The sequence below is a fragment of the Drosophila biarmipes genome, unplaced genomic scaffold, assembly GCF_025231255.1.
Source record: "Drosophila biarmipes strain raj3 unplaced genomic scaffold, RU_DBia_V1.1 ptg000005l, whole genome shotgun sequence".
NCBI classification, from domain to species: Eukaryota; Metazoa; Arthropoda; class Insecta; order Diptera; family Drosophilidae; genus Drosophila; species Drosophila biarmipes.
In genome coordinates this window covers 2,245,918-2,271,715 of record NW_026114527.1, presented here as the reverse complement: position 1 = coordinate 2,271,715, position 25,798 = coordinate 2,245,918, and the positions used below count along the sequence as shown (strand labels likewise).

At 37.3% G+C, this 25,798-nt stretch overlaps 1 protein-coding gene across 10 annotated transcripts in view; it reads right to left on the bottom strand.

The window, feature by feature from the left end:
- Positions 1-25,798, bottom strand: part of LOC108035838 (nipped-B protein) — a 136,522-nt gene that overhangs the window by 5,499 nt on the left and 105,225 nt on the right. For 5 of the 10 annotated variants that reach the window (XM_044091400.2, XM_044091401.2, XM_044091398.2 and 2 more), the window contains exon 23: positions 17,819-18,327. In XM_044091400.2, the coding sequence (XP_043947335.1) occupies positions 18,181-18,327 (147 nt within the window). In that variant the 3' untranslated portion in view covers positions 17,819-18,180. Of the gene's footprint in view, positions 1-253; positions 278-3,930; positions 4,099-4,144; positions 4,800-4,865; positions 5,024-5,082; positions 5,319-17,818; positions 18,328-25,798 lie in introns of those variants that run through there. The other 5 variants (XM_050889717.1, XM_050889714.1, XM_050889715.1 and 2 more) reach the window with 5 other exon arrangements.

Genomic DNA, 25,798 nt, shown 5'->3' with positions numbered 1-25,798 from the left:
GTCAAGCTAGCAGCAATTGCTAGTTTAAAACTCACAATCAGGTCTTCCGTATGTATAATTGTCATCAACACCAGCCGCCTATAAAAGTATGCATCATGTCACCGCAACGCGGTCCACATCAGCACACTCGCTACCGATCTTCGCAGCACCTTCAACTATATCGCAGATTCAGGCGCTAACAGTATTGTTGCATCTATATCAGCCGTATTCACGCAAGCTACAGGATCTTCCGACGTTCGATAGAACTCTAGAGCAGTGGCCGAATGCTTCATGTAGCCTAAAGGAAAACAACAAAAACGCCCACGCTTTTACCAAATTGGAGAACATGTCTCGCCTTTAAAAGTAACTGCATGGTCCAGCTAAGAATTCGGTAGAATCATTACTTTTATATCCAAACAATCTCGAAACAATTTTGTTAACATTAAATAAACACTATGGACGATCCGAAGTGCTAATATGAAGTCAGCTTGATAAAGTTAGCACTTCTGCCAGTTAAATACAACAAAATAAAAACTGATATTATAGAGATCAGTGTCATGACAACCAATTTAACAGCATTACTAGAGAACTGTAATACTAAACCACATCTTCATAACCGTACACTATTTGATGAATTAGTCACAAAGCTGCCGATGAACAAAAAGGAAGAGTGGGCCAATTGCATCATGGAAAGAGGAATCGTATATCCGTCAGTCAAACAATTCGCAGAATGGCGAGTTAGAAGGGATTTTTCAATCAACTTAGACAGACACGATAATAAACTAATCGGTTTGTAGGATGACGGAATTCGGTGGAATTTTCTTTAATGATAATATATTTTTCCATTTTTTCGGATAGTAGCAGAGACGTATGATGTTTTGTACTGGGTGGCGAAATCTGTTTTTTTTTTCAAAGTAATTGGATTGCACTTCCCTGCCTTGTGATTTTAAGATAGTGTTGAAGAATGTACAAATTCAATGGTTGACATTGAAATTATAGAATATAGTTTGGGGTTAAAACTAACATTACCGCTTAAATCAGATAGTGACCAAAGATCGGAAAAGATTTATAAGGAGACGACAAACAAAATCGAATATGGCTCGGTCTAGCCGCGTGGCCGTCTGTCCGTCCGTTTCTACGCAACTAGTCTCTCAGTTTTAAAGCTATTGGGCTGAAACGTTCCCAAAAGTCTTCTTTCTATTGCAGGTAGTATATAAGTCGGAACCAGACGGATCGGAATACTATGTCTTTTATCATCCATAGGAACTATCGGGAAAAAAATTTAAAAAAATTATATCTTTCGTGTTTTTTAACATATACCTATATAAGCTTGGATATAACATTTTTAAATTAGTTCTGAATTACGAATTAAATTTTATCAAAATCGGACGACTATATCTTATAGCTGCCATATGAACAATAGGAAAAGTAGTGGTAAAATAATATGAAAAATTATATCTTCAGTGTTCTCTAACATATAACCTCCTACGCTTGGAAATAACATTTTTTAATTGGTTTTGATTTCTGAATTTCGAATTACATTTTATGAAAATCGGACAACTATATCATATAGCTGTCATAGGAACGATCGGATAATTGGTGGGAAATAATGTGAAACAAATTATAGCTTTGGGGCTTTTTGACATATTATCTTATAATAATGGGAACATACATTTTTATATTTTTAAGAATTTCGAATTCAATTAAATAAAATTATTGATTATTTTTTATAACTGCAAGGGTATACAAACTTCGGCTTACCGAAGTTAACTTCCTTTCTTGTTAAATCTAATTTAGAGCAGATTAGTCGCTTGAAAACATCTGTAGAATATAGTAAAGTTTCGAAAAAACATTTAAAAATTGTATTGGATTACGTCTTAAGCAGCATAATCCAAAACGCAGATTAGGACAAAATTAAATGTAAAAAGTAAGATTTATGTTATTCTTTACAAGAGTGGTAACAAAAAATAAAATTGTGCACAGTGTGAAAAAAAAACTTCAAGGAGGACGTTAGAAATTATTGGAAACTAAAGAAGGATGAAGTTTTTCAAACGCTTGGCGGCTCTGTGTATCCGTATCCTCAATAATATCTAACAAACAAACAATTTTTTCCAAGGTTTGTTCAAATTAAGGCATGCTTCTGCGTAGGGTAGTTGGCTGGGCTGACACTGCAACAATATGCTGTCCGCTTTGGCGGGCCAGTTCACCATCGAGTTAGTGAGACGTTGATTCAACCATTGACATTAAATATAATATACTGATTTGTTTAAAAAAAAATGTTTCTTATACTTTCATGATTTCCCTGTTTCTAAACATTTTCGAAAAAACATAAAAAATATATATATTATTTTAGAGAAATTTTTTTTTGCAGTTAGTATTGTATTGATTGGAAATTTTTTCAAAAAATTTAAGTTTTCAAGACTAGAAAAAATATTAAAACGTTCATTTTCACACAAATTCGTCCATTTGGCTATTCCAGATTTTCTAGATTCCGAGATCTCAGCGTTCATACGGACAGACAGTCATGGCTAGATCGACTCGGCTAGTGATCCTGACCAGCTTCCTTCTACCTGTTACATACCTTCCGACGAATCTAGTATACCCTTTTACTCTACGAGTAACGGGTATAAAAATTCAGGTTCCCATCTTTTAGGAATAGAAACGTGAAATTCATTCTATTACCGATTTATCGACGAGTGAGTTTTAAAAATTTTTAAATCTGTACTTAATGTTTGGAAAAATTTAAATATTTCTAGCATTACTTTACCATTATCTTCTGAATGATTTTAACTGACATTTGAAGTACTACATTTAAATAGTGTTGAAAACATATTTTTTGTCAAATTAATGTCAAATCTCAACAAATCAATATTTTCCAAATTTCTTACGTCATTTACTAGATAAACTCATACATATATCCTTTTTCTTTTTATCTTTGTATATGGTATAGAAAAATAGCTCTAGGTAAGGGTTTTGAAGGTTTATAGATTAAAAGGGTATACTAAATTCGTTTAAGAAGAAGAAAGTATTTCAGAAGAAAGTATTTCCGATTCCATCAAGATTGTTAACTTTTTATCAGAGGTGTCTCAACATCTTTTTGTAAGCTGTAATCAGAAATTATAAAAGTTGGAAATGCACGATCTGGTATTCAGATTCTGAACAATCTTGCCTAGAACATTCTTATTCTTACGCCCGCAAACCGCTCAAAACTGTTGTTGCTTGAATATTTTGTTAGTCTGCGGCGCATTGCTTTTTATCATTTTAATTTCAAAGTTTTGCTAAGAAAATTGCATGAAAAACGGAATTATAATTGGGGTATCTTTCAAAAAAGCCTAGCGCGCATTAAATTTTTAAATGTCTATATAATCATTGCACAGGAATTTAAAGTTTCTGCGCGTTCAGACTAAAGGAATAACGCGGAATAGACTATTAAATTAAATGTTGTGCTTACCATTTTGCATGGTAGATTAAAGTCTGTCAAAAATGTCCTTAAAAATTAATTTTTTTTTATTTAATTTTGATTTTGCGAAAGGTCTTTAAAGTTAGCCTAAACCTTTTTTTGGAAAAAATCTTTTTCCCATCCCCAACTTTGTCAATATTCTGATTAATAGCTCACAATTCCAAAACGTTTTTGTTAAAGCTCTAAAAGTATTTCAAAGTAACACAAGCGAATTAAAAAAAATATAACCAAGTAAGGGCCACCCTTATGAATAAATATTATCCGATCAAAGGAAAATGTGCGTATTGGTCATAAACTTTGAAACCAATTCGCAGACCCTAAAATGAGCTTTATTCAGAAAACTTCGATTGATATACATTTGTGAATCAAAGATGATTTTTATTTATGCTTTCACTGCACACTTAAAAAGACCTTTGAATCAATGAGATTTTAGGTTCAAGTGATTTTTATTTTGCGGAACGATTTTTGCAGGGTACTTTGACTATACTTACAGTTGAGGTTAATGCGCATCCATCACTTGCGATGTGTGAACTTTTTGTTAAGTTGTGGTAATTTACACCATCAAAAGTAGAAGAGGGATTTTCAATTGATTTGTTGCGGGGTTCTTCAGCATCCGAATCTGCATCTTCAGGGTCCAGTTTCAACATAAGTTTCTTAAACTAAAATCAGATTAGAATATATTAAAAGGTTGATTCGTATACCTACATCAAGATACTTGACAACAAGGTCCAATTTCTCCTCGTTCGTATATGGAAAATGGATGTCCGTGTTTAATACTTGTTGTGACATCTGTTTCTTGATTATATCAATAGTTGTTTTAGGATTAAACTCAGTAACACTTCTACGTGTCACTACCTTTTCGTATAATTTTTGTTCGGATGGCGAATATCTTGAAATTTTACTATCAGTAATACCATACATGTCCTTTAAATGATCCTTAAGTATTAAAAGCAGCATACATGCTTGGGCAGATGTTATACATTTTTTTATTTCCGTCATATCTTCGGGTAAACGATTGAATAAAACCTGTGGATCTTCAACATCGTCATCATCTTCCAATACATCTCGCTCTTTGTCACACGGTTTTAAATGTTCCTTAAAAGTTGCGAGTAAATGTGTTCCTGCCATTGATATAAGTAGATCTATTTGATGTATTAAATATAGAGGCTCATCTTGAACTACATATGGGAAGTAAGCCAGATTATCGGCAATGTACAACATTTGCTGTAATGATGTTTTTTGATCATCAAACTGTTTTGTTACTGTTTGTATCAATGCACGCCTTTGTGGCTTAGTTGTACGAAGTAGTGAATAAAGAAAGTCGTTTAAAGCAGTTGTTACATTATCTGGTCCGCGACTCCTTTAAAATAGAATTGTTTGATTTAATAGCAAAGTTGTAAAACAATCATTAAAAAAAAACACTTACGCAAAACCTCTAATTACTTCAATTTTTCCTGTGTTGTTTACTTGTAATACTTTTTGTAACTTAAAGCAAAGTTGCAGACCAAATTGCACTTTCATATTAACAAATCCAGAATATGTTTTATCAATATCTTTTAAAAGGGCATCGGCTCTATGGGCGGACTAAAAACATTTGAATTGCCTAATATTACCGAATTTACAATAACAAATGTAATACTTACCTCTACCTTTGGGTCGGTGCTTAGACATATTAAGTACGGAACTATTCGAACAGGATGAACCAATCCTTGACGAAGAACAATATGTATTACTTTAACAGCCCATAAACGTACTGTGTCATCACGGTTTAAAAAACATTCCAGAATTTCTTCCAGGTAAAGCTGAATTATTCGACTTGCCATGCCAGAGGAAACGTCGTTCATTTCTTTAAGATCTTCGTGCTTTGAATGTTTTTCCCCTAGAAAAGAAACGTAGAAAATAATAATAATATGATAACGCTTTACAAAAAAGAATTACAACAATTAATTTTCTTGAAGTTCCGGTTTGAAACTTAATTAGCATTTTCTGAAATTAATAATAGTGTAATTTACCAAACAAAGAAGTGTTTTTACTGAAATCTTTATATCCTCTGCAGGGGTATAAAAATAATATGAATAATAATAATTTAATAAGTCTACTTTATGTCCCAATAACATACAGCTCTGGCAGGGGTATAAAAATAATATAAATAATAATAATTTAATATGTCCACTTTATGTCCCAATAACATACAGCTCTGGCAATAATTCAATAATTTTGCCAGAATAATCCCAAGTTGTCCCAAAAATCGAATTAGACTCAGAAGAAGATAGTATATTAATCCCAAATCAAGAAATTCTGTCTGTAGTCACAATACTACTTAACGCAACTGATACCGGTCAAGTAGTCATTATAACTATCTTAAAATATAAAGTAGTATGCATGAATCGTTGTAGCGAGTACTCACTGTACCAATGCCAACATTGTGTTACAGTGTAGTTAAACAAATACAAAAGTACCGGCCGTTAAACTCGTGTGGCCAACAGAAATATTATGGGAAGTGCAAACGTATACAATGCATGCATAAATAACTTCTTTCGCGCTCTCGCTCCTATCAGCCAAATAAATTTGTTAGCATATACATTCATATATGTACTTGACGGCCGCTGCCAATGATTGCAGGCAGCGCTGCCGCGAACAGCAAGTTGTAAGACAATCTAATTTGGAAAGTCCATTAATAAAGTTCTAAACAATATTTTCCTAAATTTCCTAATTTCCCTTATTCATACACTTCTTTCTTTTAACGAATAAGAGTATAAGCAAAACAAAATTTATTAAAAAAAATAATTGGAATAATTGGAAAACATTTCCAAGGTGGGCCTTGTAGACACAAAAGTTGTCGATTCGAGTGCAAACGTCGTTAATAAAGAAGAATCGTTAAATATGGATTAACTTAATAATGAAGTAAGGAAGTGTTTACCTAAAACTCTATAAATTACACAATAGGTGTTTTAAGAAGAGATTCCAAAGTAAAGCTAAATACCTGGGTAAAATTAAAAAAAAAAAACAATAAAGGAAAGGTGTTTTAAGAAGAAATTTCACAGTCAAGCTAACGACCTAGGCAAAATTAAAAAAAAAAATAAGCAAGAAAGAAAGTTAGCTTCGGCAAGCCGAAGCTTGTATACCCTTGCAGTTGTAAGAAATAATCAACTTTAGTAACACCGATCGTGCCTATGACAGCTATAAGATTAGTCGTCCGATTTTGATAAAATTTAATTCGAAATTCAGAACTAATAAAAAATTGTATTTCCAAGCTTAGAAGGTTATATGTTAAAAACACCAAAGATAAAATTTCTTCTTCTTTTCCGAATACATATATGACATAGTCTTCCGATTTTGATAAAAATTTAATTCAAATTCAAAACTTATTAAAAAAAATCATTTTCAAGCTTAGAAGGTTATATGTTAAAAAACACCGAAGACGGACAGACGGACATGGCTAGGTTGACTCGTCTAGTGACGCTGATCAAGAATATATATACTTTATGGGTCGGAAACGTCTCCTTCACTGCGTAGCAAACATCTGACTGATATTATTATACCCTCTGCAAGGGTATACAAAATCAACACAAAAGTTTGATTTTTATAAAGTTTTAGTGAAACGAATTGGAATCATCGAATCCACCAGAAGTCGACTCAGTTCAGGTAGAAGAATCTGACTATGATAGCCCAGAAAGAAAAAAATTTAAATAATCTTACAATTCCTGCTTTTTTCAATCTGAGCGAAATCGAGCAACATCAAATAATAATATACTGTGTTTATACACGCTTTCAGCCGTTTCGTGTGTGTATAAACGCCATTTCGTGAATTTGCTTTGCTTACATTTTGCAATTTACAAAAGTGTGACCAGACTAAAATACGAAGTCTGTCATCTCTACTGAGAGGAAATCACATAATGATATGTGTCTTATAAACAGGGGCTATTTCTATATAGCGCTTTTAAGAAATCGTGATTCCGATCGTATAAACATAGTAATAATGATATTGTTGCCCTACGGGCATATATTAAGGATATAGCAAATGATCTCCCAGGATTCAGAGGACAAAAAATCCACCTTAAAAGATTTATCAAAATGTATTCAAAATAATAATGCATGGGCGACTCCAACTATCCGTGAGGCAGGCAACTTCTCATCAATGAGTGAGGCTGTGACCAAGTACATACAATGCAGTAGTGAAATGACTGATAATGCAAACTCAAAGTCAGAGGACAAGCCTATTGCGGTAACAACTATAGAGGTGAAGCTGAATGAAATGGTCGTGGTAACTACAAAAATAATTGGTATTACTAACATAACGGCTAAAGCCGAAATAGCGGTTACAACTACAATAATGGTTATATGAAGAAATTAAAAACACCAATGGTTTATACCATTAACCTTAATCTCAATATCTTAGTATCATTTATAAATTCAGAAACGGGGAGGCAGATTACTTACCTTGCGGATACGGGAGCAAATATTTTGCTTTTAAAGGAAAATTCAGATGTCTTTAGCGAACCACAATAAATATTCAAGGCATAGGCGCAGAAATCATAAAATCCAAAGGTCTTGCTAATTCCATATAATTTTCATACAGTAAATAAAGGTTTTGCAATTCCACGTGATGGAATAATAGGAATTGATTTTATAAAAGAATTAAATTGCCAAATAGATTAACCCTACAGACATAATAAGACAAAATAATATAAACATTCACATTTATGTTCCAATAACATATTCTTCTGCATTAATACAATACTCCTACCACAACCAGTACCAATCAATTGATAAGTATAAAAAAATTAAAATGTGAAGCAATTTACGATTATAATGTTAAAGTTCCTGGTTCAATTTGAAGAACAATTAATGCCATAAATAATTAATAAATTAAATGCTATAATACAGTCTGTATCAGAATACGACGGCCCACCTCTACTTGTCCCAAAGAAAGCCCTTCAGGGCTCAAGCGAAAAGAAATGGTGACTAATAATTGACTTTCGACAAATTAACGAAAAACCTCTGTCTTAAATTTCAACTTCCAAGAACTGATGACATTTTGGATTAACTAAGTAGAGCTAGTGTCGTCGCCGAAATTTGTCACCAATGGGCAGATGAGTAGTTGGACTTATATTGTTCAACATAAGCTTTAAGCGCACTTGTCGGGTACGCGAGCACTTGCTTCCCCCACGCTTATTTAGTTCAGCATTAGCCACCGTCTGCTACAATTATTTTTAACGGCTATATGTAACTTCATACAGACAGAAGTTAAAAATTGAATAATAAATTCGATTTATGATAACCTAAGATTTTTATTAGAATCGGGACGTGCTACGTAAAAGTCGGGGACAGGGTGGCGCTGGCCTCAACATTCTATAAAAATAATCGTAATAAATTACGTAACTAATCACGCGGATAACGTGGTGCCCGACTTAATGTCCATTAGCCCCGTTTAATTAAAAAAAACATTATTCGGGGAACTGCCCGACATACATCAATTCCTATCAAGAATAACAACAACCTATCAAGTGGAGTGTACCATTGCAAGCTATGTGCACATGAGGATTGTGATTGTGTGGCAAATGACACAGCTGGCTATGTGACTCCGAGAATATAGTACGCGACATCATCACAGAAGTGGTGCCAACGATGCCGATATTATTCCACAAACCCCAGGCCTCCTCATCAACAACACGAGGAAACGGATCTGCGAAACTTCCCTACAACCCGTCATATCAAGCTTCTCTTCTGGCAGTGGGTGGCTTTTCAGCGGTAGGTGAAATGCCCGATTAAACGCCATGCGGTTTATGGAACCTAACCTCACTTGGTCCGGCCCCGGTTAAGCAACAGCTGTTCAGGACAAAGGAAGCCGAAGCCGCAGGCTGCTTATTAGTGGGAGCAGGCGCAGCCAACAAAATAATGGTGACCACTGGCATACCAACACCTTCGCAGATTGCCGCTGGTCAGGCGATAATCCCCGAAATCATACAGACACTTTAAATGTGTTTCGGTAGGCCAGAGCATGTGAGCAAAAAGTAAGGCGAATTTGTTTGTAAAGTGAAAATTTGTTATTTTTTCTCCTGAATCAATTTTATCCCCTTCAAAGTAATCCTCTCCCGATAAAATACACTTATGCCAACGTTTTTTGAAATACTCGAAACAGGCCAAATAGTCCCTTTCCGGTATAGCCATGACCGCCCTCGTCGATTCCGTTTTTATCTCTTCAATCGACTCGAAACGCTTTCCCCGGAGTGGACTCTTGAGTTTTGAAGTCATACAGAGCCAAATCAGGAGAATACGGTGGTTGCGGAACGATATGCGCCGAATTCTTGGCGAAATGTTCACGAAGAACGAGTGCAGTGTGCGACGATGTATTATCACCATCAGCGGAGTTCGAAATCACCACCCCCTAGAAAGTCCTTGGCCTATACTAGAACCCGCAAACGGACGACCTAACATTTATCTTCAAATTCTCCCGTCTGAAACGCGACATATGGACAGAAAACGATGCACCCTCGAAACGGGAACTCCTCCAAAACTTATGTCAATGTACGACCCCCTCGGCCTCATCGCCTGCTACAATATAGAGCTGAAAACATTATTATAAGAAGTATGGCGGACTCCCACCGACTAAGACGACTGCATGCCAGAAAGCTTGCTCCCAAGATGGAAGCAACGGAAGCAAGCATTAGCCCTAATCGCCACGGTTAAGATTTCACGATGCTTCTTCAGAACAACGAGGACATCCATGACGTGCAGCTCCACATCTTCGTATACGCGAGCGAACTCGCATATGCAGCAGTCTCGTATCTTGGCATCCACCAAGGCAACTCCTTTTAGCTTAGCCTTCTAGCAGCCAACACTAAAGTTGCCCCGCTAAGCCCGCTATCTATTCCCCGTATGGAATTACAGGCAGCAGTCACTGGTGCCAAGCTTAGCCGCCAAAATCAAACAAATTCTCAGCTATCAGTTAACTCCCATTACTGCAGGGCGAACTCCAAAACAATCCTCAAATGGCTGCTAATAGACCTTCGCAAACTCTGGCAGTACGTAATGCATCGAGTAGGAGAAGTGTTGGAGCTCACCAATGTCGACCAATGGCACTGAGTGCTGTCGGACTTTAGCCCTGCTGACATCGCCACTATGACTTCGAGTTTCACTTTCATGCATAAATGGTTTGATGGCCCGGAGTACCTTCTCCATTGGACCCCATCGTGAACGTGGAACACTTTTCCGACTGGCGAAAGCTATATCAAACGGTAGCAACGTTTATGGCAAAGGCAAATTCAAAACTAATTCGTCTTAATGTGTTTCTAGACGATGACCAGCTGCTACGGATCCGAGGGAGAGCTGAAAACTTGTACCATTTGTTGTATACCACGCTTACTAGTTAAATGTAAGTCAGCCCAACTTCCCATTGCTAAAGTTCGCATATCAACGCCCATTTACCTACGTTGGAATCGATTACTTTGGACCAATTCCCGTGACCGTTGGCAGGAGGAAGGAGAAACAATGGGGAGTAATCTTTACCTGTCATACGGTCAGAGCAGTGCATCTAGAAATAACTCACTCCCTCGACGTCTCGTCCTGCATTATGTGTATCCGCATCTTCTTCAACCGCCGCGGGACACCTGGAGAAATATTCACGGAAAACGGCACTTATTTTAAAGCTTCCGAGAAGGGGATATGCGAGGAGCTTCCAGGGGTTTACTTCGACGAAGTGTACGGATCGATTGACATAATTAAGTGGAACTTCAACCCGCCAGCAGCGCCCCCTATGAGGGAAGCATGGGAGCGCCTTATAGACTCCATAAAAAGGGTACTGTCCGCCATCTGCCCAACGATGCAATTCACTATCGAGAGTCCACAAAGCGCACTTTAAGGGATCGAATTTATAATAAACTCAAGGCCGCTCACATTCGTATCGGTGGACACCAATGACGACGTAGCCATCACACCCAACCATTTTCTCTTGGTATCAGCAAGCGGATATAAGCCCATCTTCGACAAAAATCACTCGGTTCGATGCATGTGGAAACCGGCTCAACTATTCGGCGACCATTTCTGGAAACGATCGGTCAGGAAGTTCGTTCCCAACTGAGCTCGCCGAGGAAAATGGTACGCCAAGCATCCACTTCTAACAACGTCTTCCTCATAGTGAACGAGATCCTACCACGGAACGTGTGGCCAAAGTGGTCTTAGCTGAGAACCAGAATGTCAGAAGCGCTACGATCAAAACTTCCCACGGCATCTTACGACGACCCGTAGCGAAGCTGACTGTATTGAACATCGGCAAGATTGAGGGTAACCCAGACGCAGAAGAGCCAAGTTTACCGGGGGAGAATGTCAGATCCAATGAGCACACTATAATGTTCCAATCAGCCGATGAGTGGCTGGAATTGTACCGTTCAACATAAGCTTTAAGCGCACTTGTCGGGAACGCGAGCACTTGCTTCGCCCTCGCTTATTCAGTACAGCTAATCACCGTCTGCTAAGATTATTTTTAAAGCGGTTCCCTTACTTCTTTGTCTCACTGCTATATGTAACGCCACACAGCTAGCAGTTATATATTGAGTAATAAATTGGACATATGATAATCTACGAGTTTTATTAGAACCGGGACGCGCTACGTAAAAGGCGAGGACAAGGTGGCGCTGACGTCAACACTAAGTTCTTCTCATGCCTTCTTTTAATATCAGGTTAGCATCAAATTGAACTAAAGGAAAATTCGAAAAACATAACGTAATTTTCAAAAAGCAATGGCTCATGCGCGTTTACCATTCGGTTTAAAAGGATCACCAAATTTATTTCAGATAATGATGACTACTACATTAACTGAACTTCAAGCTTCATAAGCATATGGATTATTTAATAGACATTGGATGTTCCGAAACACATTTGCTCAAAAACTTAAAAGACATCTTTGAAATATGGAGAACATACAATTTAAAACTAAATGCACCAAAATGTTCATTTTTTATGCATAAAGTGACCTTCCTTGATCATAAATGCACAGACAAAGAAATCTGACAAGACACAAGAAATATAATGTAATAAAAAACTATCCAGTTCCACAGATAGCGCTAGCGGTAGAGATTTTTAACCTTTTACGGCTCATAACTAGATTTTTTAAATGAATTATCCATTTGAATGTTCATTCGAATGCCAAAATGCATCCCAATATTTAAAGAATAATAATTTGAACATACTTTGTTACAATATGCTGATTTCCTTAAATAATGTTGTATAATAGCGGCAATTAAATAAGCATGTGGCGCGGTAATAACTCAAAACCATGGCGGACTCCAACTCCCGATAGCATATATATCGCGTTCATTTAGAAAAGCTGAAAGCTATAAAAGCACTACAGAACAGAAACTAGCAGCAATTTATTGGCCAATTACAATTATGGCAAACTATTAAAAGTCAAAAATGATCGCAGACCACTAACATACCTATTTTCAATGGTCAATCCCAGTTCAAAACTCACACGCATGCTGCTCAAATTAGACGAATAATATGTGAAGTCAGTCGTGTGTTAAGGGAAAAGATACCTTCGTGGCAGACCCCCTTTCCAGAATAACAAGTAAAAATCTTCAAAATATTGCGGTAAATATATTACAAGACAAAAAAATAGACAAAATTTCTGCGCCGGAAAAGTTAAAGTAGAATTGTCTAGGCAATCTCAAATAAAAGCCTCTATACAAATCTCCAACATCATATCATACCCTTACGTATATGAAGACAATAATAATGACGAACTAAGATGGAAAAAATATTACAGAAAGATATAATGTTGGAGATTTGTATATCATATACGTATATGAAGACAATAATAATGACGAACTAGGATGGAAAAAATATTACAGAAAGATATGATGTTGGAGATTTGTATACTAATGGAAACTTTGACTTAGGTCAGTTCTTCCAGAGGTTTGAACTACAGGCAGGTCAACAAACAATTAATACTGAAAAAGAAGCAATCCTATTCAAGACGATCCTACTCAAGGAGGACATACAGGTATAACAAACACCTTGGTCAAGGTCAAAAGACACTACTATTGGAAAGGAATCAATAAAGACATAACTTAGTACATACGAAAATGTCAAAATGCCAAAAGTCGAATACGACAAATCACATTAAAACTCATTTAACACTATCTGAACTCCAGAAATAGTATTCAAAAGGTAATTGTGGGTACGATCGGTCCCCTGCCGAAATCTGATCAAGGAAATGAATATGCACTTTAATACGTGATTTATCAAAATACCTTGGTTCCATACCCTTAACAAATAAAAACGCAAAAACATTATGTAAGGCTATATTTGAAAAATTGGTTTTAAAGTACGGTTTTTGAAGACGTTCATTACGGACATAAGAACAGAATACAATAATTTTATAGTCGAACACTTATACAAAAACCATTAATATTTAACGCATAACAACATCGACAGCACACCATCATCAGACTGTCGGAACTGTGGAACAAAGGCACAGAACCTTTAATAAATTTATGCGAACTTAAATCTCAACTGATAAGACGGATTGGGATTAGAGGTGGAGAACTATCGATGTCACTATCGGGACTATCGACGTTTTTCGCGCAATCTCGATAGAGTTGAATCACCATCGCCGATAGTAGTCTAAAATTTGGTTTTTCCATCTCTATGACGATGTTGACTGTACTATGTCAAGGTTCTTCTTTATGTAGAGGTCCTCCAGTGCTTGGGTGTTTTTAGGGAAACTTTTGTCTTCAGGAGTTCGACGGTTTCCTGAATATTTCCATTTCCTTTTTGTATAGGCTAGCTTTTTATGGTATAAGTTCCAGAAAAATTGTTGTTGTTGTCAGTGAAAGCTAGGTTTTCTAGTTCTCGACCGTCGGTGGAGCACGCATGTTTTTCTTGTGGAGATTTTTCTAGTTACCTCAGTTGGTTAATCTTAGATTAGTAATGTTCTCTGTGGACAGTCTGGAGTTATTGTACATTTTTTGTACCGGTGGTCTGAGAATGTGAGTTCTACCCCCACCTTCAAGGCTTCAAGCTGGTTAACCAGGGAATCAGATATTAGTTTAATGTCTAAGACTTCCCTCCTATTTCTAATGATGAAAGTTGGGTCATTACCTTTGTTGCAGGTGAATAGATTTGATTGATGAAGATAGTCATGAAGTAACACACCCCTATCGTTAGTTTTTGAACTTCCTTTTCCAGGATGGGTTCCTCAGATGAGTGTGCATGTATAAGTTGTTGGATAGAATGGTGCTATGGTGTGTTCGTTTAGCTCCAGTCTGACGGTGGTGAGATATGCATTATTGTGTGTCTTGGTAAGAATGAAAATTCTGGTTTTACCCTCGGTGTCAATAGCTTGTGTAGGGGGTTGGATAAGCATAGATCCATAGCTCTTGAGTGATGACTATGTCTATTTTGCGCATTGTTAGGCGGATGAGGAGGGCTGCAGATGCTGCCTAGCTGTGGTGCAGATTAATCTGTAGCTACTGCATCATCTTTATGTCGAACCTATTGTTTACCCGGTTCTGTTGCACAGAGAGGGTTCCAAGAAGGCACACCACCATTCTCCACCCTAATCACTTTCCAAGCATCTGTCGGAAGCTTAGGGTTAAACCTCGTCAGCAGGCTGAGGATAGCCTCAGGCTCCGAGAGCTTAGACGGCAGCCACACCCTCGCTCTCGGACGAGACGGGATGCCTGCAGCCTCGCAAACTACCTGCTTCGCACCGGGATACCCCTCGCCAATTTTGTTGCTGGCAGCCTTGTAGAGCGCTGCCGGTCTTTCGTCCTTACAGCCGATCAGCTTCACATTACCCTGGTAAAAAAACGTTGTTTTCTATCACAAGTCGACAATAAATGCTTTGATACGATTTATCGAAGCTTTTTAAAAGCTCTACGATCAGTTGATAATCAACTGTGAACAAACAAAAACATTTAAAAAATAATTTTTTTTGCGCGCATTGATTTCGAGTTTCTCGTAAATTTACAATTTTTAACGAATTAATTACAAACTTTTTATAAAGCTAGAAAACGCAGTGCTTCACAGTTCGTTTTTAATGGTAAACTTACTACCCCACAGCGTCTACCGTCAAAATTTTGTTATGTAAAAGCACTGGCCCTATTTGGAGATGTTGAACATACCAAGTACACATGGAATTTATCAAAGAGAGCCGCAAAAGGACAAAACGCTGATATATATCCATGCTACGATAAACTGCGTTGTGCGAAAAAAAACTATCCCAGTGTCATTACGGTCACCGATCATTTCGCTGAAGTAGCACTACAAAACTTAGTGGACCATACGATTGCTAGGATAATTGAAGCATACCCAGAAAGTTTTCCAACCCATATTAAAAAAAAAAACAAATAACTTCCAATTAACTGCTACTTACAAATTGGGCTGTGATGGCAGCAGCGGCAGTTCAACGTACAGTCAAAAATTTGATGACTTTTATGGAAACAGGATAGGTCAATATTTATTTTCCACTTGCTCTTCTTGTCGAGGCTGGGTGCGACTTCTAACTCGGGCTCTTGCTTATTTTTTAAATCTTAATAATAAGTCTCACTAGTTGTGGAGGTAAGGCTGACTTAGAACAGCTCTTGATCAGCGTCACTGTTACTTTATTTTATTTAATTCAAAATTCAGAACTAATAAAGAAAATGTTATTTCCAAGAGTAGGGGGTTATATGTTAAAAAAAACACCAATATAATAACTCTTAAATTTTTTTTTCCGATCATTCCTATGGGAGGTATAAGATATACAAGGCAAGTTAAAAGTAAACAGGAATTAAAAAAAAAAGACAGAACTAATAGTTTGTTCGGCAAAATCAATTTATATTATTCAAAATAGTCTCCTTCTGCTTTAACACAGCGTTTTGCACGGTCCAAAAGCATGTCTAGCGAGTGTTTTAGCTCGTTTCCCGGTATGGCCGCCAGTATGCCGGTGCTAGCCTTTTGAATGGCCTCTATATCTGCATAACGCTTTCCTTTCATCGGCAAATGCAAACGCACGGTGCCATATCAGCTGAATACGGGGTGTGATTGATGGACAAAATGTGATTTTTGGTCAAATAGTCGCACACAAGCGTCGATCGATAAGACGGCGCATTATCGTGCAACAAACGCCAACTACCATCTTCGCGATATTTTTATTATTTTTTATGAATTCACGCACAGTTTCGATGGAATTTTCGGTGATTACGGATTTTAGTTGGCCCACATGTTCATCGTCACTTATGTCCTCATGACCACTTTGAAAACGTTGAAATCACTTTAATGTTGGCTCTTTGTTCGAAGCTTTTTCTTTTCGCACCGATGATAAAAACATACTGACACTTAAAACGCAATAACCTCACTTCCAATAGATGAAATGTCAAGAATTTTTACTGGAAGTCGATAAACGATAGCAGATTCTAACGCACCAGTTGACATATAGATGGCGCCACTAGAGGGCGCTAGATTAAAAAAGTCCTGTTTACTTTACAACCGGAACACAAATGAAAATCAATATATATCATTGGAAGCAATTCAAAAATGCATTAAAATTCATTAAAATCAACTGAATCGATAGTGCTGATCCATATAAACAATTACAGTCTGATCACCAGCCGAACGACACATGCTTCACGCATATTGCATATTACCAGGATCCGAAGCGTAAAGATCTCATCGCACTGGATTGAAAACAGCATAAGTTTGTCGGAACCCGGGTTTATTCTTAAAACATATATAAATAAATATTCGTACAGTCCCCAACAATTTTATAGACTGTTATTAACTTTTTAACGGCGAGTATCAGCTTTGCAGTTATATGTACAATTGCAAGAGCCCTCTGAGCGACGTTTGTAGTCGTGAATAGTCAGCGTTTTGCTGATGTGCGCACCTTACGTAAGGTAATACTCTCCGCTAGTAAAATAATTGTCAAGTAGATTACATATGCTTTAGCCCACACTTTATTTCTCATCTACTGCTTATTATACAAACAATTATAATGTGAAAGAGAATTTGAAACCATTATGTGCTAGGTAAAAAACAATGGCATAACTTTTGACGGACAACCTGGACAAAAGATCGTATTGCGCAGCCCGCGTCGATCCATTGACACACGAATGTTTGAAGGGGAGGGAATATGGACAAAACTCATCGTATTGCGATCAAGCGACAGCTAAGCTTGTGGGGCAGTGTGGACTAACGACTGACGAACTTAACACACTAATATTATTTTTCCAGGCACTTTAAATATTTATTCTCAATATTTTTAAGAGGAACGACGCATACCAAGATCCCACGACCCGAATACGACGTAGCTTATGCCGGCAAAAATAGTTCCTGAACACCGGACACCTCTCCCATGGCCAAAGTCCTTTTCAGGACTCGGGCACTAATATGCCCACGTAACAATTTATTACAATTTTATTAGCTATATATACAAATACGGACATTATTTTAAATCATTTTTTTTCATTAAGGGATAATGGAAATAAAAATATTCAAAAGTAAAAAAATGTCAGTGTACAATATAGAAAAAGACACCAACCAGACAAGACTATGTTACCGCAGCATGCAAAGACGCGATTTCTCAATATTATAGAAAATTGTTTATCTGAAGCACTTACTGACTAACTTATTTATTTTTCCCTTAAACAATAAGTTCATGCTTGCAGTACAGATATTTGAAATGTTATTATCGTACAAGTCATATTATTACAGTTTATACTATATATTAAGTAAACCAAATTATAATATTTATCTTATGCTTAATTCGCGTCACTGTTTTCATCATCCGAAGACTCAATTTTTCTTCGTTTCCTTTTACTTTGCATTTGATTTGGTTTACGGACACTGGCCTTAGAAGGTGATACAGACGTCGTTACGATTTGTGTAATTGGTACATGGATTACATCCTAAAAAAAATAAAATCAATTTATAATTTAAGAACGAGTAAGAATAATATAAGCAACATTAAATTTGTGAATATAAATTTGTTTAATATAAAAGTTTTCTATCTGCCCACTAGAGCCCTACACTCGAAATAAACAGGCTAAATGTAACTAAATTTAACCGCTTTACTTTTATAAGTTTGTACTCCCACGCCGATATTTTAAAAAAATTCAATCCCTTAGACCTAAGAATAGAAGATTATAATTAGGTTTAACTGTTACAACAATCTGAATCCACATGATGGTATTTTTTGAGAGTTTCTATTTCTATAAACCGCAGAAGCTCTAACGCTTCCGCTTAAGTTATTAAAGACAAAATAACTACTATAGCGCCTAACAAAGCAATTAAGCTATGCTAATATTTTCAACTGCTATTAGGCGAAAAATTTGGCGAACTTGAAAAGATCCAGACAATTTTTAAAGCTTACGTTTGAGCTTAGAATGTGCCTAAAGTGCTGCAAGTTTCTGTCTCTTAGCGCACAAGATAAAAGAGGAATCATACCTTCAGCATTGGGATGGGGGTTGGGTGTGGAGACTTCTACATTTAGACTCAGGTCCAGAGGTTAATCTGTTTACTGAAGGAATTAATATGCGTCGCCAGTTTCTTCATAAGTGTTAAAAGGTCATAAGTGGGATTTTTAATACTTTTGAAACCGGAGTTTCAGCTATATTGTAGGTGAAAACGCAGAACACATCTTGCATCTATTAACCTATAAGAGCAATATACCTCCACGAATGACTCTGGGAGGTCAAGGAACAAAAAGCTCCTCGGAGGCTTAGTGATGAGTAAGAGCTTTTCAAGCAATTTTATTCCGATACCGTAACTCTTAGATGTGAAGGCCGTATTCAGGTGCGGGACCCTTTCAAAATAGATTACAAAACATAAAGGCAGTCCTATCATGGTGCAATAAAACATTTCATAATGTTAAATCCAATTTATGGCAATGGAACTTGGACACGGGTCACGCACTAACACAATGGACACAACTAAGACCCATTTTTAAATCCCTAACCACTGCGGTCTGCAGCCTGACAACCAAGCTAGGGGTTGTCTTCGACGCAAGCGCAAAAAGGGCTTCTGACAATTAATGTTAGGCCCAACATCACAGTAGGATCTCATCTCGACTCTTTTCTCATTACGATACAAATAAGAGGACAATTTTTATTAATGGGATAGATAACCGATTCTAACTCGTTGGAATCCAGTCGAACTCTGTGTTATACGATATGTAACTTGCGCCCTTTCTTGCCGTTCGCATTCTTTTCAAATCTCTAATTATTATGATGTCGTATTTCCTCTTGCAGCTACAGTTTAGCGTACCGACTAAAATGTTGGCGATCTACTAAAAGTTACCTACGAAACTTCAACACATCTAGTGGAATCCTCTGACAATTAAATTTTGGTGCAAATTTTATAAAGACCAATCAAGAAAGATGACCTCAGTCGCTTGGCAGTCTTTTAAGTACTTGTTCATGCGTCCTCATAATCAAGAACTTCAAGATACACTAGTTTATCAAGTTAGATGGCATTTTATCATAGAGTTGGAACACTAAATCACGAAAAAAAGTCAAAAATATTTTAAATAGATAGGTTTTTTTAAAATATTAAAAAAAATGTTTTTGGTATACTGTATTCGTGCTTCTAAATTTATATCAAGTTCTTCAACTACAGCAATACATTGAATTAACATCTAAGGAGATAATCGAAAATATTGGTTTAACTATTTAATAACTATTTAATGTTCGTAAGTTTTTGGGTCCGTATGAAGCCAAAAAGTTATAAAACTATAAAAGCTAGAAATTTGGAATTTGGCGTTGAGCCTTTTGCAGCGAATCAGCCGTTTCTACTAATACGCCACCAACTGGCTAGATTTGACGCTAGTTTGTGCTGTAGAGTGACGCAAGGATGTGCTAAATACCGCTGGGTGGCGCTATAAGTGGGGTAGTGAAAAAATCACATCTCTTGGAACCATATAAAACTATGTACTTGAAGAGTAAACAGGTAGACTAGATTCCTCGAAAAATATGTAACAGGTAGAAGGAAGTGTTTCCGTCCGCATAAATTATATATATTCTTGATCAGGTTTACCATGTCCGTCGGTATGAACGCTGAGATCTTGCAACCATAAAAGCTTTAAAGTTGGGATTTGGTATTCAAATTCTTGGACTTTTTGAGCTTCTTGCGCAGCGCAAGTTTAATTCATCTGAGTGTCATGCCCATTCGAACAACCACAAACGACCCACTATAACACTAAAACCCGTCTAGCACCCGCATTTTCAAGAGATGTAAAAGTGTAGAAAGGGCACATCATCGGTATGGAATCTCCAAGAAATGCGCATCATTAAAAGTCATCCGATCCTAATACCGATTTGCTTCTCGTTTAAAATCATTGTTTTCGGACGTTTACTTGCAGAGCTTCCATGCTGACCTCAAGGCATAAATGGCAATACCTCGCCTGCAATTTTGCATCATCATCGCACGTAACTTGGCCCGACGAGTTATCGGCCCAAAAATACACCAACAGGTCATGTGGAATTTTACTATCGAATGAATTACTCCTCTGTCATTTTCTCATTATGGAATCAATTATTGTGGCACGATCTCAACTGACTTGCACGGTCGAGGAAAAAGACCTTACAAAACTTCTGTCGGCATATTCGTGTGCTGTCGGATCTGTCAACAGATGCATCCCTCGGAGCGTTGAAGCGCATGTTATCGAGACAGGGCTTTTCTACTGATATATTTTTCGACAACGATATGATTTAGGGAGTTGTGTTATTCCTCCCGTATATTCTTTTTTTTAGGTTATTAAGCTGTGAACATTCTTATTAGACTGGTTTGATATTGCATAAGGTTTCGCATTATTGTTTTTATGAAAAACCATCATGCTTGGTCGTATTTTCTATGTTGTATTTGTATGGTTCTGCCAAAAAAAAACATCGGGTGTGATTTTTATCGTGTATTCCGGGAGCTGTTTTACCCGTTGAAGCCGACTCTTCAATTTCTCATAGATGGGCGCCTCTAAAATTTGCACTATAGTTTGTTTAGCGTTTCCGACCCCATAAAGTATATATTCTTGATCAGAATCACTAGCTGAGTCTATTTAGCCATGTCCGTCTGTCTGTCTGGTCATACACTTTCATACACGCAGAGATCTCGGAAACTATAAGAGCAAGCGCAGATTCCTGGGCTGGATCCCTAACGCCCACAATCCGCGAAAATCTGTAGCGCCTACAGTTTTTATAAAAGAAACAAAATTTTAGCTAAAAAGTGTTTGCCTCATCAATACCTATCGACTTTCGACTGACCTAAAAAAATTTGCCACGCCCAGTCTAATGCCCACAAACGGTTAAAACGCTTAAATCTGCCTGCCACCATTATAACATCTACTGAAACAGCCGGTAGGTGGCGTCTAAAAATATAGCTTTGCTGCTTATATATATCCATTCCCTTTGACACCCAAAAGCTGAGTAACGGGTATGTGATAGTCGAGGCACTTACAACATATTGGGCAAGCTCGATGGCAAAACGAAACGCAACAATCTGATCTATAAGGGCCTCGCAGAGTCTAACATGAACAAGACCGGAGATCAAATAAAAACCAAGCTGAAAATGCTTAAAAAAAACGTATGTGTTGTGCGCAGTAATGCAGTCAGTGGGGCTGCAAGGAAGACGTGCGCCCGCTTCGACGAGCCTGAGGACATGTGTGGCACTCGCCCTGTGTCTCAGGCTGTAGGAGTGAACAGAGGGATTTGTGGCCATCGACGGCTTCGATGACCTAGCCAATGAGGTGTTCAACGAAGCAGAGGAGAAGAGGAAACCAATGCACCTGAACTCCTGGTGGAGACATCCATGCCTACGAGCCGCCAAACTTCTAGAAAACATATTAATTTTCATTAAGGGTAACACGATGGTAATGTTTAATGATTTCACTTGGTTTTCAGACAAGGCAAACGTCGTGCACCTTTGTGCAGAGCATGCGAGAGGCCCAGAGATTCATGCGTGAATTCTTTAACTCAAATTAAACTCAAATTAAAGCTGAAATACATTAAGACAAAACTAATAGTCCATATTTCATTTATTTTGAACTGCTTCTCAAAGGAAAGTAAGAAACAATGTATACCCTAAGGTGTACCCTAAGATCGGATGGATCGCATTCTGGAGATTCCAATATTTGGTTGCACTGCCAGTCTGGTGGTTGCTGGTTACTTTCCAATTCGTTGAGCGTAAACTTCTCCCTTCTCATTTCCACGAAGTTATGAAGTGTAGCGCAAGCGAACGCAACATATGTAACAAATTTGTAGTTAATATTCGTAATTTCTCAAAAAAACAATTTTAATTTTTTGGCTCTTGCATTAGTGCCCAAAAAGCATTGCTTCTCGGCCTGCTATTAAATTTTCGCATTCAGGCTGAGAGTCGCTGTTCCAGCCGCGTAAGTCTGCATCAGCATCCTGTGACTTCTGGCTACCAAAAACCGCCTTGCTTTTAATAAAGCCATCGACCGTCTGTGCCTCCACTCAGTAACTTTGGAAATTAATTTGGCGGTTCTTATTTGCCGATTCTAAATGAAGGATTTTAGTTTATCCATCGCGTTGTTTGATTTGTTTAAATTTTGTAAAAGTGTGACCAGACTAAAATACGAAATTTTACACGTCTGGCATCTCTACTGAAAGCAAATCAGGAAATGATATGTGTCTTATAAACAGGGGTAACTTCTATATTGCGCTTTTAAAAAATCGTATAAACATAGTAACAGTTAAGGAGTAATCCGTTTCTCGGATCAGTGTCTTTATGTGCAGACTCAGCCAAATACGTCTTTAGGGGCCGTTCCTGGTTCCTAGCCTGGTGAGTTATGCATTTTCTGCTAGTGTCAGCATTTTTTATGACAAGCGGTCGGCTTGGCGGCCACGTTTAGCCAGGGTACAGCTTATAAATTTCAGTTTGATTTAAATATGAATAAAGAGCGCATAGCTCCATCAAGTCCAGCGAAAGCTGCATAAATATTGAATTAGTTATTGAGACCTAAGGGCCGAAGAGAAGTTCTCCCATCATATTTCTGCAATATCCAGAAACAGCGTGCTCACGCCCACCAACAGAGTAGGCCAGCGCATCACCCGGAGAAGGAGTTCTCCAACCCCAGGCTTCGGCCTCAGAGGAGACCCACTGGCCACGTCAGGCAGCCATTTCATCACCTCCTAACGGACTGCGCCGAGGGACGGCGACAAGACTGCTAGCACCATTTGAAAAATACAGTTTGGGCTATCAACAATTTAATAAGGTGCACTATCTACAACAGCTTCAACGCCGCCTACACACAACATGCGTATATATTTACGGTGAATGCCTTTACACAGCAAAATCCTTTCACAACCTGGAATGCCAAGAGTGAGCCAGCGTTGCAACAAAGAAAAACCATTTGAATACAAGATCTCAACATATGGGGAAGAAACAGGTCAAACCATTATCGAGAGTTGCAGCACAAATTTGAAGAATCGTAAAATCAAAATAGCGATCTTCGTTCATCACTCCGCCGCTTAACTAGGCAACTTGAGTATAAAAATACAGGATAAAAAACAAGTACCGACTAGTGGCGAACACCTTCAGACAAATATGGGTAAGTTTCCAGAAATGCACTTGTCAAGCTAGCAGCAATTGCTAGTTTAAAACTCACAATCAGGTCTTCCGTATGTATAATTGTCACCACCATCAGCCGCCTATAAAAGTATGCATCATGTCACCGCAACGCGGTCCACATCAGCACACTCGCTACCGATCTTCGCAGCACTTTCAACTTCATCGCAGATTCAGGCGCTAACAGTATTGTTGCATCTATATCAGCCGTATTCACGCAAGCTACAGGATCTTCCGACGTTCGATAGAACTCTAGAGCAATGGCCGAATGCTTCATGTAGCCTAAAGGAAAACAACAAAAACGCCCACGCTTTTACCAAATTGGAGAACATGTCTCGCCTTTAAAAGTAACTGCATGGTCCAGCTAAGAATTCGGTAGAATCATTACTTTTATATCCAAACAATCTCGAAACAATTTTGTTAACATTAAATAAACACTATGGACGATCCGAAGTGCTAATATGAAGTCAGCTTGATAAAGTTAGCACTTCTGCCAGTTAAATACAACAAAATAAAAACTGATATTATAGAGATCAGTGTAATGACAACCAATTTAACAGCATTACTAGAGAACTGTAATACTAAACCACATCTTCATAACCGTACACTATTTGATGAATTAGTCACAAAGCTGCCGATGAACAAAAAGGAAGAGTGGGCCAATTGCATCATGGAAAGAGGAATCGTATATCCGTCAGTCAAACAATTCGCAGAATGGCGAGTTAGAAGGGATTTTTCAATCAACTTAGACAGACACGATAATAAACTAATCGGTTTGTAGGATGACGGAATTCGGTGGAATTTTCTTTAATGATAATATATTTTTCCATTTTTTCGGATAGTAGCAGAGACGTATGATGTTTTGTACTGGGTGGCGAAATCTGTTTTTTTTTTCAAAGTAATTGGATTGCACTTCCCTGCCTTGTGATTTTAAGATAGTGTTGAAGAATGTACAAATTCAATGGTTGACATTGAAATTATAGAATATAGTTTGGGGTTAAAACTAACATTACCGCTTAAATCAGATAGTGACCAAAGATCGGAAAAGATTTATAAGGAGACGACAAACAAAATCGAATATGGCTCGGTCTAGCCGCGTGGCCGTCTGTCCGTCCGTTTCTACGCAACTAGTCTCTCAGTTTTAAAGCTATTGGGCTGAAACGTTCCCAAAAGTCTTCTTTCTATTGCAGGTAGTATATAAGTCGGAACCAGACGGATCGGAATACTATGTCTTTTATCATCCATAGGAACTATCGGGAAAAAAATTTAAAAAAATTATATCTTTCGTGTTTTTTAACATATACCTATATAAGCTTGGATATAACATTTTTAAATTAGTTCTGAATTACGAATTAAATTTTATCAAAATCGGACGACTATATCTTATAGCTGCCATATGAACAATAGGAAAAGTAGTGGTAAAATAATATGAAAAATTATATCTTCAGTGTTCTCTAACATATAACCTCCTACGCTTGGAAATAACATTTTTTAATTGGTTTTGATTTCTGAATTTCGAATTACATTTTATGAAAATCGGACAACTATATCATATAGCTGTCATAGGAACGATCGGATAATTGGTGGGAAATAATGTGAAACAAATTATAGCTTTGGGGCTTTTTGACATATTATCTTATAATATTGGGAACATACATTTTTATATTTTTAAGAATTTCGAATTCAATTAAATAAAATTATTGATTATTTTTTATAACTGCAAGGGTATACAAACTTCGGCTTACCGAAGTTAACTTCCTTTCTTGTTAAATCTAATTTAGAGCAGATTAGTCGCTTGAAAAC